The following is a 22669-nucleotide window of genomic DNA, read 5'->3' on the forward strand; positions in this document are numbered from 1 at the left end:
TTTACAAAGTCCAAGGAAGAAGAATTATGAGAAATACCTTCCACCTTATTGAAAACGGGATATTCTTCATCTCAGCATGTTTATCATGACTGACTTAATTACATATTGCAAGAACTGCTGTATTAATCATTCACTGATGTAATTGTGTTACAAAAAGAAGACCGTAAATGAACATATGTATTTGTAAACACTCTGAAGTGGGAAAGGGGTAGGATCAAATAAGCTTTGCTTCTTCCTACTCCTTTTCGGACATGATGTAAAGAGAAATGATATGAAATTATGTGAGATATATTATACTGTAAGTGTGTTCATGTTCGAAATAAACTAATCTCAATCAATCAATCAACCAATCAATCACCATCTTTCAGTTCAGATTGTGATTTTATGAGCCAACCCACGTGATGCATAAATCATATAGCTTACTACCATGTCAATACACAAAGTAGAACATTTTTACATGAAATGCATTATATTAGCAAGTTTGGCATCAGATGAAAAAATCTTCTCCGCCTTCAATCGTCTCCATCTTTCAAAGGCATCCCTGATACAAATCCTCGTTTTGTTTCTGGCTTTGTCATGAATAAGTTGAGAATCATAACAACACTTTTTAGATTTACGAAGGTCTGACATGTTTAGTAACTTTACCAGTGGCAGTAGCTAGACGAAGATGGCGGAGCGTAACCGGCAACCTGGATGTGACACAATCACAGACTTTCTAATTGGTCAAACGGTGGAGGGCGGGGCATCGAAATGAAAACCATAACAAGATTTCGGGGCTGTAAATCTAATTTTGAAATGAGCATATCCCGGCTGAACTATCGTTATCAGTTATAAAGGTATTCCAAAAGAACATGATTTATTAATGCCTTTTGACATATTAGGGCCATTTAATAATGAATTGACATTAAATTATTACATATGGCTCCTTTAACATCTTTTTACACTTGTATCAGGCTTAGGAATGTTCCATTTTTACCACTAAATCTTAAATGAAGGTGACAGTTTTAAAGCATGAGCAGTGCAGCGAGTGAAACGTGAAGCGCCACAAATTGAGCATGTTTTGTGGGTGTGAGTGACGAAGGAAATGTTTATTTCTTGCCTTGTGAGATAAAAGCAACAGCAGTTTTTCCCAGAGGAAGAAAAGGGGCGGAGTCTTGCCCGGTTGTCATAAAGTCTCTGAGTCAAGCAGACTGGACTCAGTGAGACATGAGGACACATGATCATCAGCGGCATCAAAGGTCAGTTTCCAGATGTAATCCTACGTCTTCGTGGGTTTATTTTTTTTCTGTCTCTGCTTTTGAGCAGCTTCACCATGTGACCCCTCCTGGCGCCACCATGGAGGACTTCCTACCTGGTCCCCACAACATGTCCTGGTCCAACTGCACCAACGCCACCCGGGCCAACCCTTTGAAACGCAACGACGAGGTGGCCAAAGCCGAGGTGGCTGTGCTGGTTCTGGTTCTCCTGCTGGCCCTGGGCGGCAACCTGAGCGTCCTGTGGGCCGTGCACGCCGCCAAGCAGCGCCAGTCTCGGATGCTCTACTTCATGTGGCACCTGAGCATCGCCGACTTGGTGGTGGCGGTCTTCCAGGTGCTCCCACAGCTCATTTGGGACATCACGTTCAGGTTCTACGGGCCCGACGTGCTGTGCCGGCTGATTAAGTACTCCCAGGTGGTGGGCATGTTTGCGTCCACCTACATGCTGGTGCTGATGTCCATCGACAGGTGCTTGGCCATTTGTCAGCCGCTCAGACCGGCGCACACCACAAGGGACCGCATGTGCGTGGGCACGTCCTGGCTGCTCAGTCTCATCTTCAGCACGCCTCAGGTGTACATCTTCTCCATGCGGGACGTCGGGGACGGCGTGTACGACTGCTGGGGGGACTTTGTGCAGCCGTGGGGGGCCAAGGCCTACGTGACCTGGATGAGCCTGAGCATCTACATCCTCCCTATGGGCGTCCTCAGCGTCTGCTACGGACTGATTTGCCTGAAAATATGGCAGAACTTCAACCTCAAGACCAGGAGGGAGCACTTCCTGGCTCGGGCCCCCAAGGGCGCGCACCACCTGTGTCGGGTGAGCAGCGTCAGGCTTATCTCCAAGGCCAAGATACGCACCGTCAAGATGACTTTTGTGGTGGTGCTGGCCTACGTCCTGTGCTGGACTCCTTTTTTCTTTGTCCAGATGTGGTCTGCCTGGGACCCTGCAGCTCCCAGAGAAGGTAGGACACTCTTTACACTCACCTCTAAACATTTTTTTACATTCATTATGACTAGAGATGTCCGATAATATCAGCCTGCCGATATTATCGGCCGATAAATGCTTTAAAATGTAATATCGGAAATTATCGGTATCGTTTTTTTTTATTATCTGTATCAGTTTTTTTTTGTTTTTTTTTTGTTTTTTTAAATCAACATAAAAAACACAAGATACACTTATAATTAGTGCACCAACCCAAAAAACCTCCCTCCCCCATTTACACTCATTCACACTCATTCACACAAAAGGGTTGTTTCTTTCTGTTATTAATATTCTGGTTCCTACATTATATATCAATATATATCAATACAGTCTGCAAGGGATACAGTCCGTAAGCACACATGATTGTGTACTAATAGTACTAACCTTTAACAGTTAATTTTACTCATTTTCATTAATTACTAGTTTCTATGTAACTGTTTTTATATTGTTTTACTTTCTTTTTTATTCAAGAAAATGTTTTAAATGTATTTATCTTATTTTATTATTATTTTTAAAAAGGACCTTATCTTCACCATACCTGGTTGTCCAAATTAGGCATAATGATGTGTTAATTCCACGACTGTATATATCGGTATCGGTTGATATCGGTATCGGTAATTAAGAGTTGGACAATATCGTAATATCGGATATCGGCAAAAAGCCATTATCGGACATCCCTAATTATGACAAAAAAGGTTGAACCCTGGATTAATAAAAGTTAAGAAACTAAAACATTGGCGGTGTCCAGAGACAATATTGATATTGGTCCAATGTCAGAAAAAAAAAGAAGTATGAGTTTACATCCAAAACGTTCAATACAAGAACTACGATACGAGAAGTTTGTTCTACTCTTGCTAATATTTCTTCTTGCTTGCCTAGCAAACAAAGAACAGCTTTTCTTCATTTGACAACCTTTTAATAGTTTTTACTTTAAAACACAATAGCAATATAACTTACATGAAATACAAAATAAATTCTGTGTAACAGTACAATGTAAAATAAATGCATTCAAATTAGGGATGTCCGATAATAATGGACTGCCGATATTATCGGCCGATAAATGCTCTAAAATGTAATATCGGAAATTATCTGTATCGGTTTCAAAATTATCGGTATCGGTTTCAAACAGTATAATGTATGACTTTTTAAAACGCCGCTGTGTACACGGACGTAAAGAGAGGTACGGAGCGCCAATGAACCTTGAAGGCACTGCCTTTGCGTGCCGGCCCAGTCACATAATATCTACGGCTTTTCACACACACACAAGTGAATGCAAGGCATACTTGATCAACAGACATACAGGTCACACTGAGGGTGGATGTATAAACAACTTTAACACTGTTACAATTATGCGCCACACTGTGAACCCACACCAAACAAGAATGACAAACACATTTCGGGAGAACATCCGCACCGTAACACAACACAAACACAACAGAAGAAATACCCAGAAACCCTTGCAGCACTAACTCTTCCGGGATGCTACAATATACACCCCCGCTACCCCCCCCCCCTACCGCCCCCCCAACCCCACCCGCCTCAACCTCCAAATGCTCTCTCAGGGAGAGCATGTCCCAAATTCCAAGCTGCTGTTTTGAGGCATGTTAAAAAAAATAATGCACTTTGTGACTTCAATAATAGATATGGCAGTGCCATGTTGGCACTTTTTTCCATAACTTGAGTTGAAGTTGTTCTCTTATTTTGGAAAACCTTGTTACATTGTTTAATGCATCCAGCGGGGTATCACAACAAATTAGGCATAACAATGTGTTAATTCCACAACTGTATATATCGGTATCTGTAATTAAGAGTTGGACAATATCGGAATATCGGATATCGGCAAAAAAAACATTATCGGACATCTCTAATTCAAATACATTTGCTAGCTCAACGCTAATTGGATATTCCATAGACATGCTACAGATTAGCATTACTGATTTTACATCGTGATTTCAACACCTCCAAATGTGTTGATAAAAACTACACCTAAGATGCACGTTTAAAATCTAACAGCTGGTATGTAATAAGTACAGTACTTAGAGTACAAACACTTTGTAGGACTCAACAAAAGATAAGACTGGCATATTCAACTTAATGGCAAAGACTACTTCCTGACTGCGGCAACACTCCTAGGACAAACTGAAATTAATGCATGCTTTGAAAGTTATACTCAGAAGTGTATGAAAACAAAATAAAACGACCAAATATTATACAGTAAGTTCCAGATTCCATTCAGCATGCAGATCACAACAACGTATCACTTGATATCCAATCCAATCCAATACACTTTATTTATACAGCACATTTAAAAGTTTCACAAAGTGCACATGAGTTAAAACCCACAATTAGAAGCAAGGTAAAACTAAGGACAGTCAGTTGTAAAAAACTAACAAAAAACATTTAACTGAAAAGAGATACATAAAAGAAAAGAAAAAAGACTAAAATCACACAACTCTCATGCTGGTTTAAAAGTCAAGGAGTAAACATATGTTTTAAGACGTGATTTAAAAAAGTCATTAAAGATGGAGCAGTCTAAATAGTGAGAGATATACCATTTCAAAGTTTTGGCGCAACATCAGAAAATGCACAATCCCCTCTGGATTTAACCGGTCGGGTCTTTGGGACGACAAGAAGAAATTGATCAGCTAACCTCTGAGACCTAGTGTTGTTTTTTAGAAGGTCTGACATATATTTTGACGCTAATCCATTAGGAGATTTAAAAACAAACAATAATTTCAAATGATCTGGGAGCCAGTGAAGGGATGCTGAAATGGGGGTAATGTTTTTTTGTGCCAGTTAAAAGGCGAGCAGGAGCATTTTGGACGAGCTGTAATCAAGCGACTGAGGCCTGGTTCATTCCAACATAGCGTGAACTGCAGTAGTCCAAACTATAACAAATTAAGGCCCGGGGGCCACATGCGGCCCTTTAAGCTTTTCAATCTGGCCTGCCGGACATTCCCAAATCTTTTTTTTTTAGATCATTAAGATGGAAACTGTAGCTGCCATTATGATGTGCAGTGATGTTTTCAAATGATCGGAAGTCTTGAACTATACAAAGTATTTTAATGGTTGGAATCTTCCTTTTGCATGATAGACTAGTGACTATGGTAATCTAGTTAGTTACTATGGTAATCTAATTAGTTACTATGGTAATCTAAGTCACATTAGCTCAGACAAGGCACTGTGGGTGGGGAGCTGTTCCAAAGAGTGTTTCCAGAGTGGCCAGCCTGAAATGCGGGTGTCAGGGACAGACGCGGAAGGAGATTTTTACAACAAAGTTATAAAGCTTAGTGATGTATCACATATATCAGATTGTAGGTGGGGGTTTTTTTTACCCTTCGCGTTCATATTTTGCTGTGTTTGTTGCATTTTTGTTGCGTTTCGCTTGATTATAAATAATGTTAATCGAGAGGCGGTGTGACGTTCATATGTTGTCAATATTCAGTGTTTTATCGTTCATAGTTAATATTGTAAATCCTACATTCTTTATTTTCATGTACATTCTGGGTGTCTCATTCAGTAAAAAAAAAACTCAAAATTCCATTGCATTTTTTAAGGCGGTCTGTAATAACGTTTTTAGCATTCAATTAGACATTATTGTCAGTTTTTGTATTAGTGTTCCTAAAAATCAGCTATACGGGCCCCTAGACACATTTTTTACTCTAAATTTGGCCCCCGAGTCAAAATAATTGCCCAGGCCTGGATTACCCGCTCAAAGTCGTGAAAAGATCAAACTGATTAGATTTTTGCTAAAAGTCTTAAATGAACAAACTGGATCGAATAACAGAGCTAATCTGCTGTTCCAATTTAAAATCACTGTCGAACATAAGACCAAGATTTGTGACTTTGGCATCAGGAAGTCCAGGTCACTGGGGTGAGCATCCTGGTTTACTTTTGAGAAAAATACTATTATAAAGATACTTTCTATTACATTATACACTACAAAATAAATGAAAAGTATTTATTATGATCGGTATAGGCCAATAGTCAAGGTAACGTATCGAAAAGTGAAAAAGAAACCCCAATAAAAACACTGGAGAATAATAGCAATTTAAATGATGATTAACTTTGTTTTGAAAAAATATCTAATTCAAAAAAATCTAATTTTCCTTAAATAAATAATAAGGATCACAGAAGTTGTTCATTATTGATAACAAACAAAGACCGAATGTGTGCAGCTTGAATATTACTCAAACCAATCAATAACAATATTCCCAATAACAATGGACCATGCAGAACATAGTTTATTATTGTAAAGGCTCATGCTATTGATACTTTGTGTTGATTGTGCGGGTGTCCCTTATGTTGTGGATAGACAGATAAGACCTTCATGTTCCAAAGTATTGTGTAACTTTCTTCCCAAGAGTGAAGGAGTGTTATCAGCCAGAGAAGTCCTGCTGAGCCTCTGGGAGAGGAAATGTGTCCGCACATCAAAGTGGGTTTGCTTCCATGAGAACATCATAAAATAAATATAATATTTACATTGTTGTTGTTGTTGAGAAGCTGGTATTTGATAACAACATTATAGTGTAATATTTTTTTTTAGAAACATAAAAATAAATAATATAATTTCGGAGGAATCTTAAACCTAACCTATGACTTAGGGCCACAACCACTAGGGGGGTCACATGATCATAGTGAGGGATTTTGTAAAACGTAATATTTTTTTCCTTTTAATGAAGTCATTCAGTTATAAAAGATGGCGGTATAGCTCGGTTGTTAGAGCGGCCGTGCCAGCAACTTGAGGGTTGCAGGTTCGATCCCCGCTTCCGCCATCCTAGTCACTGCCGTTGTGTCCTTGGGCAAGACACTTTACCCACCTGCTCCCAGTGCCACCCACACTGGTTTAAATGTAACTTAGATATTGGGTTTCACAATGTAAAGCGCTTTGAGTCACTTGAGAAAAAGCGCTATATAAATGTAATTCACTTCACTTCACATTAAAAGTTAATAAAAGTCAATTTGTTGTCAAAGTTCAACAAGTTTGTTTGCATCAAATTATGAATGTGTAACATTATGTAAAATACACAAATGCTTCATTCCCTCTAGTAGCAGCAAACCCTGCATGAACACTTAACTGTTCATTTAACACAGACGTCATAACGCCATCAAAGCGTACACTTTATGCATTCAACACAGATGTCATAATGCCATCAAAGCGTACACTTATGCATTCAACACAGACCTCATAACGCCGTCAAAGCTCACATTTATGCACTCAACACAGACATCATAACGCCATCAAAGCGCAAATCGATATATTCAACACAGATATCATAAAGCCATCAAAGCTCACATTTATGCATTCAACACATACCTCATAACGCCATCAAAGCTCACTTTTATGCATTGAACACAGATGTCATAGCCATCAAAGCTCTCACCTATGCATTCAACACAGACATCATAAAGCCATCAAAGCTCACTTTAAGCATTCAACACAGACATCATAACGCCATCAAAGCTCTCACCTATGCATTCAACACAGACATCATAAAGCCATCAAATCTCACATTTATGCATTCAACACATACCTCATAACGCCATCACCTTACCTCCTTTTGCACTATTTTTCTTTCTTTCCTTCCTATGTTTTGCATATTTGTAAACTGTCGCACTGATACTGGAGTTGCTTTTAATCTCATCGTACCTGTGTATAGTGACAACAAAAGGCATTCTATTCTATTCTATTCTATTCTATTCTATTCTATTCTATTCTATTCTATTAAAGCTCACTTTTATGCATTTAACACAGACGTCATAATGCATCAGAGCTCACTTTTAAGCATTCAACGCATACCTCATAATGCTTTCTAAAGCTCACTTTTATGCATTGAACACAGACATCATAATGCCATCAATTTGTGGGGCGGCGTGGTTTGGTTGGTAGAGCAGCCGTGCCAGCAACTTAAGGCTTCCAGGTTCGATCCTCGCTTCCGCCATCCTAGTTACTGCGTGTCCATCCTCGTCACTTGTGTCCTTGGCAGTGTTGGGTTAGTTACTGAAAACCAGTAATGACTTATAGTTACTAGTTACTTCATTTCAAAAGTAACTCAGTTACTAACTCAGTTACTTACACCAAAAAGTAATGCGTTACTTTGAAAAGTAACTATTTAGTTACTTCTTTTTTTCTTTTCTTTTTTAAAAGCTCCCATTAATGCCCTTTAGCCTTCGTTTCAGTACTGTTATTGCACTGGAGAATAATACAACGTGTTGATCAACTTGACATGCATTTGCATCACTGAACTCTGCTAAGCAATGTGGTCTACATACAACACACAAACAATGTGGTCTATATACAACACACAAACAATGTGCTCTACAGACAACACACAAAGACAAAGATATGTTTCAAAGGCCAATTTGTTTCTGGCCAGAACAAATTGACAAAACTACTTTAAATAGCTGCAACATAATGGCACTTTAACTTGAACTTGAAGTAGATAGGATCTTTGATCCAAGACACAACTTACATTTAACTAAAATGTTATTTTCTTTGTGCTCGACAAAAGAAAAGTATTGAGAATTTCTCCTTGTTAAAAAAATCGACTCTTGGCTTCGCCTTGATGTCTTGTTAGTTGTTATGATAGTAGCGTTTATGTGTGTGTGTGTGTGGCCCTTTAAGATATGACAGCATGTGGGTGAGGGACATCAGTGAGTGAGTGGGCGAGAGAAGTGAGCGACCGGCGACAGTGAGTGCTTGCAGGTGCTCTCTCTAGCTTGCTGGAGGGCTGCGTCCAATAAAGTCACAAAGTTGCAACAAACCGCCGGCCTCGTCATTCACCCTCAGATGTAAAGACCACTTCCGGGTAAAGTGAAGGTTGTTAGCCCCGAAGGAACGTCTCCCCTGTGCCCCTCAACTACGGTATGGGAGTCCCCCCCCCCGCCCCGCCCCCACCCAGACAAAGCACGTACGCCTCTTATTTTCCACCGCAGCGCTGCCACAAAACACACTCAGATCTTCAGTTTCTAGCCGATACTGCATAAAAAATAACGTAAAATAACGCAGTAACGCATCATGTAGTAACGGTAACTGAGTTACTGAATATAAAAAATAACGCGTTAGATTACTAGTTACCGCCGAAACTAACGGCGTTACACTAACGCGTTTGTAACGCGTTAGTCCCAACACTGGTCCTTGGGCAAGACATACCACACACCTGCTCCCAGTGCCACCCACACAGGTTTAAATGCAACTTAAATAATCTGTTTCACTATGTAAAGTGCTTTGAGTCACTAGAGAAAAGCGCTACATAAATATAATTCACTGTACATCAAAGCTCACATTTATGCATTTTTAACATAGACGTCATAACGCCATCAAAGCGCACGATTATGCATTCAAAACAAAGCACCGACATTTGGGAACCAGGAGGAGACGAGTGAAGAAAGTGTGGCAGCATCGGACAAAGTCAGGTTTAAGTTTCACTTTTGCATCATTTTGTTGTACTTTTTAAGAGCAATGACAATACATCCATCCATCCATTTTCTACCGCTTGTCCCTTTTGGGGTCGCGGGGGGTGCTGGAGCCTATCTCAGCTGCATTGGGGCGGAAGGCGGGGTACACCCTGGACAAGTCGCCACCTCATCGCAGGGCCAACACAGACAGACAACATTCACACTCACATTCACACATGTTCTATTTTATTTGATTCTATTTATGCGTTCAACACAGACATCATAACGCCATCAAAGCTCACACACAGCAACAATATTTTGGTAACAAGGAAGAAGAAATGTAAATATATAATAAATTATGAAGTTATTGCATTTTACTTTTGCATCTCATAGCTCATAACTGTAATACATTGAAGAACCCCTTTTTAAAAGGATGAATCAGCTACTCTCTACATTGCATTATGAGGTAAAGGAAAACTTGACATACACTATATTGCCAAAAGTATTTGGCCACCCATCCAAATGATCAGAATCAGGTGTCCTAATCACTTGGCCCGGCCACAGGTGTATAAAATCAAGCACTTAGGCATGGAGACTGTTTCTACAAACATTTGTGAAAGAATGGGCCGCTCTCAGGAGCTCAGTGATTTCCAGCCTGGAACTCATAGGATGCCACCTGTGCAACAAATCCAGTCGTGAAATTTCCTCGCTCCTAAATATTCCAAAGTCAACTGTTGGCTTTATTATAAGAAAATGGAAGAGTTTGGGAACAACAGCAACTCAGCCACGAAGTGGTAGGCCACGTAAACTGACAGAGGGGTCATCGGATGCTGAAGCGCATAGTGCAAAGAGGTCGCCGACTTTCTGCACAGTCAGTTGCTACAGAGCTCCAAACGTCATGTGACCTTCCAATTAGCCCACGTACAGTACGCAGAGAGTTTCATGGAGTGGGTTTCCATGGACGAACAGCTGCATCTAAGCCATACATCACCAAGTCCAAGCCCAACCGTTGGATGCAGTGGTGTAAAGCACGTCGCCACTGGACTCTAGAGTAGTGGAGACGCCTTCTCTGGAGTGATGAATCACGCTTTTCCATCTGGCAATCTGATGGACGAGTCTGGGTTTGGATGTTGCCAGGAGAATGCTACATTTTGGACTGCATTGTGCTGAGTGTGAAATTTGGTGGAGGAGGAATTATGGTGTGGTGTTGTTTTTCAGGAGCTGGGCTTGGCCCCTTAGTTCCAGTGAAAGGAACTTTGAATGCTCCAGGACACCAAAACATTTTGGACAATTCCATGCTCCCAACCTTGTGGGGACAGTTTAGAGCGGGCCCCTTCCTCTTCCAACATGACTGTGCACCAGTGCACAAAGCAAGGTCCATAAAGACATGGATGACAGAGTCTGGTGTGGATGAACTTGACTGGCCTGCACAGAGTCCTGACTTGAACCCGATAGAACACCTTTGGAATGAATTAGAATGGAGACTTCTCGACCAACATCAGTGTGTGACCTCACCAATGCACTTTTGGAAGAATGGTGGAAAAGTCCTATAAACACACTCCGCAACCTTGTGGACAGCCTTCCCGGAAGAGTTGAAGCTGTAATAGCTGCAAAAGGTGGACCGACATCATATTAAACCCTTTGGGTTAGGAATGGGATGGCACTTCAAGTTCATATGGGAGTCAAGGCAGGTGGCCAAATACAATATAGTGTATTTATAATCATATTTATGTGAATAATAACATGCTGTATGATTATTAAAACTCACATTCTGGCTACTTTATATTTTGTTGTAAAGGTTTTTGTGATAAAAAAAAAAAAACAACCAAATAACAAAATATTTAAAAAAAATAAAACACCAAATAATTTAGGGGGTTTTAAGAATATTTTAAGTTGTCTTTAAATCCCTGAAAAGGTCAAATTACGCCACTGGTTGGATCGCCAAAGAACAACATTACTGATGAAACAAAGAAATAAACATAAGTTTTTACATGTTTTAAAAGTTCATTTATTTTTAGTGTCATGGAGCGGGCAGCACGGTGGAAGAGGGGTTAGTGCGTCTGCCTCACAATACGAAGGTCCTGAGTTCAATCCCGGGCTAGGGTTGATTGGTTGATTGGCAACACTAAATTGGCCCTAGTGTGTGAATGTGAGTGTGAATGTTTACTGTCTATCTGTGTTGGCCCTGTGATGAGGTGGTGACTTGTCCAGGGTGTACCCCGCCTTTCGCCCGAATGCAGCTGAGATAGGCTCCAGCGACCCCCCACGACCCCGAAAAGGGACAAGCGGTAGAAAATGGATGGATGGGGGTGTTATGGAGCCTGCAAAATGTCTCATAAAAAAACAAAGTTTTCTTCTATTTAAAATAATTGTTGCAAGTGGTGGATGATGCTTTTCATCACAAATATGTGAGTATTAAAAGGCTGTGAAAATAATAGAAAGTAACTAAGGGTCTGTGAAGAACTCCAGAGGCACTTTTTTGAGTCATCAGTCTCGTCTCATGTACAAACGGCCACCGTCTACTTTCAAGAGCTCTCTTTTTCCCACTAATCACACACTTTTGGGCTTCACAATAATAACGCTACACATTACATCCTGTCCAACTTTCGCTAACAAAATAATGATCTCTAAAAAATGGCTTACACTTTATTAAATGTTGAGGAATGTTCCTATTAGTTACAGTAAAGCGTTAGATCAGTTTGTATGCGAGTTTCTAACAACATGCTAAATGTTGTTTTTCCCAAATATTTGTATTGGATTTTGCAGACAGTACAGTATAGTGTCTTATGGCAACAACAAGTTGTGGTATCTGCACATTTTAAGATATGTAACATAATAAGCCCAAGAACAATTACAAATCTCCAATACCCTTACAGTACCCACCCACTCAGTTCCCAAGGTAATTGTCCCTTAGTGCCTATTACAGATACAGATAGATACACATGAATATATGCAAACATAGATTCAATCCAACAAAATATATTAAAAACAAATAAATGAATAGATAAGGTAAAATAGATAAATAAAATATATAAGATATATAATAAAAGATGAAGTGCTGAATGTTGTTTTTATCATGTGGAGGGTCTGAATATTGCCCTGGGCCCCCAAATGACTAAATGACGTTAGCTTTGGGGGGGATGGGCCCTTTAACACAGTGCTTTTCAACCTTTTTTGAGCCAAGGCACATTTTTTTCATTGAAAAAATAAGGAGGCACACCACCAGCAGAAACGTTAAAAAATGAAACTCCACCAGAATGTCCTTTTTTTTTAGTTTGTTGTTTTCCTGTGTGTAATGCTTTAGTTCCTCTCTTGCGCTGTTATTTTAGTGGCTTTTCCTGTTTTGTTGGTGTTTTCCTGTAGCAGCTTCACACCTTCCTTTGAGTGCTAGTGCCTGACCTGCTTTGTATTGGCAAACAAGACTATTTCAGTTGTGCGGACGCTATATCCTTCTTTGTGGGCACATTGTTGATTGCCATGTCATGTACGGACACACACAGTAAGTCTTTGCTGTCGTCCAGCATTCTGTTTTTGTTTACTTTGTAGCCAGTTCAGTTTTACTTACGTTTTGCATAGCCATGCCTATGCTTCAGTGCCTTTTCCTAGCGGGACTTGCCTTTTGTTCATTTTTGTTTTAAGCATTACATACCTTTTTACCTGCACGCTGTCTCCCGCTGTGCTCTGCATATTGGGATCACGACAAACCATCCTCGACGAGTTCCGACTTCTACAAAGCACTGAACTACCTGCTGCCGCCTACTGGAGTACTACGTGGTTACCCTGCCAAGCGCTATACGGCACAGACACTAGACCAGGGGTCACCAACCTTTTTGAAACCAAGAGCTACTTCTTGGGTACTGATTAATGCGAAGGGCTACCAGTTTGATACACACTTAAATAAATTGCCAGAAATAGCCAATTTGCTCAATTTACCTTTAACTCTATGTTATTATTAATAATTAATGATATTTATCTTTGTGGAAACATTGATCATCTTAATGATTTCTCACAATAAATATACATAGAAACAGATAAATATCAATATGCAACACTTTATTTTTATATTTTCTCTAAGTGCACATTTTTCAAATTGAACATTTTCAAATGATCACTTCTAAGATAGTCTTGTGAAATCACAATATCCCATTTTAACTAGCTAGCCACTAACATTTTTGAACAAATCATGAATTACTTTGCACCATGTTTGTACAAATAATAACTCATGTAAAATACAAAAGTCAACTCTCAAATTTTTAAATAAATCATGTCACACTTTGAACTGGACACCAAATCTGTTATCTGTTTCTTTGTCAGTTAGTGAAGACCAAGTCTTTCAAATATTTTCTTGGATTTTCAAATTCTATTTGAGTTTTGTCTCTCTTAGAATTAAAAATGTCGAGCAAAACGAGACCAGCTTGCTAGTCAATAAATACAATTTAAAAAATAGAGGCAGCTCACTGGTAAGTGCTGCTATTTGAGCTATTTTTAGAACAGGCCAGCGGACTACTCATCTGGTCCTTACGGGCTACCTGGTGCCCGCGGGCACCGCGTTGGTGACCCCTGCACTAGACCATACTTGCCAACCTTGAGACCTCCAAATTCGGGAGACTGGGGAGAGGTTGGTGGGGTCAGGGGGGGCGGGGCGGGGGTGGGGTTAAGGGGGGAGGAGTATATTTATAGCTAGAATTATTATCTTATATATATATATATATATATATATATATATATATATATATATATATATATATATATATATATATATATATATATATATATATATATATATATATATATATATATATATATATACATATATATATATAAATACTTGACTTTCAGGGAATTCTAGCTATATATATATATTTATTTTATTACATATACAATATATATATATATATATATATATATATATATATATATATATATATATATATATATATATATATATATATAAATAAAATAAATACTTCAATTTCAGTGTTCAGTTATTTACACATATACACACACATAACAATCCTTTACTCATTGTTGTATTTGAAAGTGCAATGCTTTGCAGCCAGTAGCACAGCCTTTGAAGGAGCATAGGTATGGGCAGCATCTGTGAAATTTAATTTGCAGGAAAGGAGTGAGTTTAGGGTTTAATTGTCCATCCTCGTTCTATTCTCTGTCACTATCTTTCTAACCATGCTGAACACCCTCTCTGTCTCTTCTTCGTTCTTATGCTTCGTCTCCTTCTTGTTGTGTGTGCAGTTGTGCACTCTCCAAAAGCCGTAGATGTTATAACGTGACTGGGCCGGTACGCTGTTTATATCATACTTGCCAACCCTCCCGGTTTTACCGGGAGACTCCCGGAATTCAGCGGCCTCTCCCGGAAGAAATTTTCTCCCGATAAACTCCCGGAATTCAGCCGGAGCTGGAGGCCACGCCCCCTCCAGCTCAATGCGGACCTGAGTGGGGACAGCGGCGACAGTCTGTTTTCACGTCCGCTTTCCCACGATATAAACAGCGTGCCTGCCCAATCACGTTATAACTGTAGAATGATCGAGGGCGAGTTCTTGGTTTCTTATGTGGGTTTATTGTTAGGCAGTTTCATTAACGTCCTCCCAGCGCGGTAACAACACACAACAACAGCAGTCACGCTTTCGTCTACCGTAAAGCAGTTTGTCTGCCGTAAACAGCAATGTTGTGACACTCTTAAACAGGACAATACTGCCATTTACTGGATAGCCTACGGAACACTGAAATTCAAGTATTTCTTTTATTTATATGTATAATAAAAATAAATATATATATATAGCTAGAATTCACTGAAAGTCAAGTGTTTCATATATATATATATATATATATATATATATATATATATATATATATATATATATATATATATATATATATATATATATATATATATATATATATATATGAAATACTCGAGTTGGTTAATTGTAGCTGTAAATATACTCCTCCCCTCTTAACCACGCCCCCAACCACGCCCCCCGCCCCCACCCCCCACCTCACGGAATCGGAGGTCTCAAGGTTGGCAAGTATGGTTTATATGGAGGAAAAGTGGACGTGACGACACTCAGGTCCGCATGGAAGGCACGCCCCCAATATTTTTGTCCGGCTGGAAATCGGGAGAAATTCGGGAGAATGGTTGTCCCGGGAGATTTTCGGGAGAGGCACTGAAATTGGGAAGTCTCCCGGAAAATTCGGGAGGGTTGGCAAGTATGCACTAGAAAACGGCACATTATTTGCAGATTATAATTATTGATTTGCAAAAAATATTTTTTGGACCAATTAGTTGAAGTTGTATAATTTCCCACGGCCCACCAGACAACATCTCAGTGGTTGAAAAACACTGTTTTAGGAGTGTAATAATAATAAATGAGTAATATTTAAGACCAAAATGAAGTCACAAAGAAAATCATGTTTAGGGCCACAGACATCTTAGAGTCCCGCTATGAATGCACAACAATTGTTATTTTAATTTGATCGACTTCCTGTCAACACGTGTCTCTCACGACCATTTTGTTAGTCACCAGGATTCTGAACCACTTGATTATTTGGACAATCTTCAATTGCCAGCACGCTCCACTGACTTCTAAGTCTATTTTTTGAGGAACCATGTATGGAAGTTGACTTGAATGAGCTCGGCAGGGCCTCAATGCCAAATGGGATTTGTGCACTCATGCAATGTTTGCTTAAACTCCTCGTCTTTGATATGCGCTCGCTCCTAATGGAATAAATGATGGCGCGGTAATCTCGACATGACCTCCTCTCCGCTTGTACGGAGGCGTGAAATGGAGCGCAGAGCGCGGCACGATAAGAATGTGGACGCTCAAAGGTCTCGGTGTGGTTTGAGGTATTTCTTGCATGGAAAGCGTTTTCTAGTCTTGACAGATTGAAGCGGGCACACTTGAGGATGTCAAAGCTGCTTCTTGCAGGTCAGCACCTTTAGAGGAGAAAAAATCCTCTGCACCCCATTAGGACTTAAAACCAAATGACATCTCGTCTTTTTCACCGTCCCAATGGTAACCCCCCCTGTCTTCTGTGCCTCCCACAACTGGAATTGTAATCAATTCCATAAATAACATAACAGGACATTCGAGAAGACTTTTAACATATTTCCTTCTATAGAAAAGTGTGTGCCGGTTGACTTATAAGGCCAGATGTTGCTGCGCTTCAACAATGATTTGCAGCGTCAGCACATCTGTGTCTCATCTATACTTTCACATTCAATGTCAGCTCTCAATTTGGAGAAATGATCCGAGTTAGCGATGTAAAATATTTTACTTTCTGTTTGGAGTTTGTTACGGTTAAATTGCTCTATGAATATGCACTCTCAGAAATAGAGACAAACACATTTGAAAGAATGGTTGTGTTACGGCTCCCAGAATATGGTACCGCAGTAGCAAAATAGAGTATCTGTAAAGTAGAGTTGTACGGAATACCGGTATGAGTATAGTACCGCGATACTAATGAATCATATTCGGTACTATACCGCCTCTGAAAAGTACTGGTCCGCCACCCCCCGCTCCCCCGTCGTCGTCACGTCGTGTCCTTGCTGGTTTAGGAGCAGATGAGCATGTTCGGCAGCGCACAATCACGGAGTACTTACAAGCAGACACAGTGTGTAGACAGAAAAGGGAGAACAAACGCATTTTGGCTTAAAAACTTAAGAAAAAGGTGAAGTTATAACACTGAAATGCCCACCGGAAAAGTTGCTTTAATACATGGCTAGCTAGCTAGCGGCTAAAGTTCAGCCCCAGTCGGCAGTGTTGTAGCTACTTCTAAATCACTAATCCTCGCCTTCATGGCGACAAATAAAGTACGTTTCTTACAAGTATCATCCCTGCATGACGAGGAATAGCTAAACATGCTTCACTACACACCGTAGCTCACCGGCGTCAAAATGTAAGCAAACGCCATCGGTGGATCTACACCTAACATCCACTGTAATGATACCAAGTACATTACGTCGATATTTTTTGGCATCACAAAATCTTCTTTCATTTTTAAAAAATGTATATTATGTTTATAAACTCAGGAAATATGTCCCTGAACACGAGAACTTTGAATATGACCAATGTATGATCCTGTTAACGACTTGGTATCGGATTGATACCCAAATTTGTGGTATCATCCAAAACTAATGTAAAGTATCAAACAAGAGAAGAATAAGTGATTATTAAATTTTAACCATACTTGCCAACCCTCCCGGAATTTCCGTGAGGCTCCCGAAATTCAGCGCCTCTTCCGAAAACCTCCTGGGACAAATATTCTCCCGAAAATCTCCCGATTTTCAGCCGGCGCTGGAGGCCACGCCCCCTCCAGCTCCATGCGGACCTGAGTGAGGACAGCCTTTTTTCACGTCCGCTTTCCCACGATATAAACAGCTTGCCTGCCCAATCCCGTTATTCCATACGAGGCGTCCGCATACCGCCGATGAGCATGGTGCAGATGGAGAAGATCTTCTCGGCGTCCGTGTTGGCGCACACGTTGCCAAAGCCGACGCTGGTCAGGCTGCTGAGGGTGAAGTAGAGGGCGGCGATGTACGAGCTGCGCACCGACGGGCCGCCGACCGTGTTGTTGACGTAGGGCAGTGGTCCCCAACCACGCGGACCGATTGGTACCGAGCCGCACAAGAAATATAACATTTTTTTATTTTTTTTATTTTTTATTTTATTAAATCAATGTAAAAAACACAATATATGTATTATATATCAATATAGATTAATACAGTCTGCAGGGATACAGTCCGTAAGCACACATGATTGTATTTCTTTATGAAAAAAATAAATAAATAAAAAATCATTATCAACAACTTTAGCATTTTATTCATTACATTTTGAAGCTCTCAGAAGCCAAGTTATGTTATATTCCTTAAGATTTATTTTTGCAAGTTTGAAGTATCAATTATCTAAACACAGTTTTGTTTGCATATTTTCAGGATATATATATATATATATATATATATATATATATATATATATATATATATATATATATATATATATATATATATATATATATATATATATATATATATATATATATATATATATATATATATATATACGATTGATTGATTGATATATATATATATATATACAGTATATATAAATATATATGAAATACTTGACTTGGTGAATTCTAGCTGTAAATATACTCCTCCCTTTTGACCACGCCCACTACCACGCCCCCAACGCCCACCTCCTGAAATCGGAGGTCTCAAGGTTGGCAAGTATGATTTTAACACATGAGGACTTTGAATATGACCAATGTATGATCCTGTAAGTACTTGGTATCGGATTGATACCTAAATTTGTGGTATCATCCAAAACTAATGTAAAGTATCAAACAACAGAAGAATAAGTGATTATTACATTTTAACATAAGTGTAAATAGAACATGTTAAAAGAGAAAGTAAGCAGATATTAACAGTAAATGAACAAGTAGATTAATAATTACTTTTCTACCACTTGTCCTTAATAATTTTGACAAAATAATAGAATGGAAAAAGACACAATTTGTTACTGCATATGTCAGCAGACTAATTAGGAGCCTTTGTTTGCTTACTTACTAATAAAAGACACGTTGTCTAGTATGTTCACTATTTTATTTAAGGACAAACTTACAATAACAAACATATGCTTAATGTACCCTAAGATTTTTTGTTAAAATAAAGCCAACAATGCAATTTTTTGTGGTCCCCTTTATTTAGAAAAGTACCAAAAAGTATCAAAATAATTTTGGTACCAGTACCGGTACCAACATTTTGGTATTGGGACAACACTACATCAGGGTCATATTGTCATCTGACAACCCTGTCACAAAGTTATAGGTTTAATGACACGTTCTGGTTTGTTTGTGAAGGTAAAATCTGATAAGTTTTGACTACTCCTAATAATTCTGTTTGGATATTTTATAAATTGGCACAGTTTATGTTTTGATACTATATGTTTAAATGTATCTTTTTTTACTTTTGTACAACCAATTTATATTAAAATCAATAAAATGTGTTTCCTTTTTTAGGCTAAATTGCTTCAGCATTTCATCAAAATCAAGATAAAAATATGTACGGTGTACTATATAAATCTAAAATGTTAAATGTAATTGTGGGGGATATTTAAACATGACATTAAATCCTTATTGTATTAGCTTCAGTAATAGAACATTTAAATCTCTCTCTGATATAAATGAGAACTCCCCCTCCTCTTCCATTTTACGATCTTTCCTGAAACACGTGTGCCCAAGAACGTTGATCATGTTGGTTGGGATATCATCAAGTAACCAAGTTTCACTCATAGCTAAAAAGTCCATATTTGAGTTGCTCAGTAACTGGTTAACTTCATGCAACTTTGACTATAGACATCAAATGTTAAGATGACTTTTGGCTTGGCATTTGAGTTGTTATCTTGTTTTCTTCAAAGTATCATTCGCAAGTATGCATTCCTTTCAGGTTGCCGTAGTCAGGAAGTAGTCTTTGCCATTAGGTTGAATGGGCCAGTCTTGTCTTTTGGTGAGTCTTACAAAGTGTTTGCACTGTAAGAATACACACCAGCTGTTTGATTGTAACGTGCATCTTAGTTCTAGTTTTTGTAGGTGTTAAAATCGGCATGTAAAATCACTAATGCTAATGAGTAGCATGTATATGGAAAATCCAATGTAAATTAGCATCAAGCTAGCACAATAACAAAAGAGGAGTTTTACTTTTGAAAATGTCAAATTGTGTTTTCTGACAGACCCAGCCTTCATCATCACCATGTTGCTGGCCAGTCTGAACAGCTGCTGCAACCCTTGGATCTACATGTTCTTCGCGGGTCACATGTTCCAGGGCGTGACGCATGGCTTCGTCTTCTGCTGTTGCTCTTGCAGCCGCTTCCTGTCCGCCTCCTCCGGCAGCCGCCATCACAACATCAACAACACCAGCAGCAGACAGAGGAGCTCGGCACACACGTCCAGCACACACACGGACGCAACATAACAACATATTCTCTCATCATTTGTCATATGATATGAACGCCAAGACAAGTTTCATAATTAATAGAAATATGAAATATGATTATTATTGCTGTAAATTGATCATTGTTACAGTATAACACACATTAAATCCTACATGATGCGATAGACAGAAACCTACTGAGAGGTGTCCCTAATAATGTGCCCATCTCCATGGAACAAAGTAGAAAAAACTCCCCAGGAGGCAAAAATTACTAAGAATATAGAATTAAAGTTTGCCGACTTCATTCTCTTTCTGTATGACGGATATTCCTATTATTTATGCAATAAAATATGTAGACAATTGATCATTACATTTTTGGTTGTTTTGAAATGCTGGCCAAAAACATCTTGATAAAATGATTACCGTATTTTCCGGACCATAGGGCGCACCGGATTATAAGGCGCACTGCTGATGAATGGTCTATTTTTGATCTTTTTTCATATATTAGGCGCACCGGATTACAGGGCGCATTAAAGGAGTCATATTATATATATTTTTTCTAACAAGGAACAAGGAAGTTACAGACATGGTGACACCGTCGACGAGCAAGGTGAAGAAATACGCTTGCAAGTTCCAAAACGAATGGAAACAAGAATTTCAGTTCATCCAGGACAGTTCGAAGGGGAAAGGGTATGTATGTTGCCTGTACATTTTGTAGAACAGACTTCTCCATTGAACACGGTGGCCGAAATGATATACTCAGTCATGAACGGAGAAGTTAAACAGGACAATACTGCCATCTACTGGATAGCCTCCGGAACACTGAAATTCAAGTATTTATTTTATTTATATGTATAATAAAATATATATATATATATATATATATATATTGCTAGAATTCACTGAAAGTGAAGTATTTCATATATATATGTATATATATATATATATATATATATATATATATATATATATATATATATATATATATATATATATATATATATATATATATATCCATCCATCCATCCATCTTCCTCCGCTTATCCGAGGTCGGGTCGCGGGGGCAGCAGCCTAAGTAGGGAAGCCCAGACTTCCCTCTCCCCAGCCACTTCGTCCAGCTCTTCCCGGGGGATCCTGAGGCGTTCCCAGGCCAGCCGGAAGACATAGTCTTCCCAACGTGTCCTGGGTCTTCCCCGTGGCCTCTTACCGGTCGGACGTGCCCTAAACACCTCCCTAGGGAGGCGTTCGGGTAGCATCCTGACCAGATGCCCGAACCACCTCATCTGGCTCCTCTCGATGTGGAGGAGCAGTGGCTTTACTTTGAGCTCCTCCCGGATGACAGAGCTTCTCACCCTATCTCTAAGGGAGAGACCCGCCACCCGGCGGAGGAAACTCATTTCGGCCGCTTGTACCCGTGATCTTGTCTTTTCGGTCATAACCCAAAGCTCATGACCATAGGTGAGGATGGGAACGTAGATCGACCGGTAGATTGAGAGCTTTGCCTTGCGGCTCAGCTCCTTCTTCACCACAACAGACCGATACAGCGTCCGCATTACTGAAGACGCCGCACCGATCCGCCTGTCGATCTCACGATCCACTCTTCCCTCACTCGTGAACAAGACTCCGAGGTACTTGAACTCCTCCACTTGGGGCAAGATCTCCTCCCCAACCCGGAGATGGCACTCCACCCTTTTCCGGGCGAGAACCATGGACTCGGACTTGGAGGTGCTGATTCTCATCCCAGTCGCTTCACACTCAGCTGCGAACCGATCCAGTGAGAGCTGAAGATCCTGGCCAGATGAAGCCATCAGGACCACATCATCTGCAAAAAGCAGAGACCTAATCCTGCAGCCACCAAACCGGATCCCCTCAATGCCTTGACTGCGCCTAGGAATTCTGTCCATAAAAGTTATGAACAGAATCGGTGACAAAGGGCAGCCTTGGCGGAGTCCAACTCTCACTGGAAACGTGTCCGACTTACTGCCGGCAATGCGGACCAAGCTCTGACACTGATCATACAGGGAGCGGACCGCCACAATCAGACAGTCCGATACCCCATACTCTCTGAGCACTCCCCACAGGACTTCC

The 22669-nt window shown here is 39.8% G+C and overlaps 1 protein-coding gene across 1 annotated transcript; it reads left to right on the plus strand.

Annotated features, from left to right (window-relative positions):
* The first annotated feature begins 1137 nt into the window (after window positions 1-1137).
* Window positions 1138-21045, plus strand: LOC133662387 (isotocin receptor-like). Its single transcript, XM_062066379.1, has 3 exons — window positions 1138-1238; window positions 1306-2218; window positions 20382-21045. Exons 2-3 carry the CDS (start codon window positions 1336-1338, stop codon window positions 20621-20623), a joined length of 1125 nt encoding a protein of 374 aa, XP_061922363.1. The 5' UTR covers window positions 1138-1238; window positions 1306-1335; the 3' UTR covers window positions 20624-21045.
* The last annotated feature ends 1624 nt before the right edge of the window (window positions 21046-22669 follow it).

The sequence above is a fragment of the Entelurus aequoreus genome, linkage group LG01, assembly GCF_033978785.1.
Source record: "Entelurus aequoreus isolate RoL-2023_Sb linkage group LG01, RoL_Eaeq_v1.1, whole genome shotgun sequence".
Classification (NCBI taxonomy): domain Eukaryota; kingdom Metazoa; phylum Chordata; class Actinopteri; order Syngnathiformes; family Syngnathidae; genus Entelurus; species Entelurus aequoreus.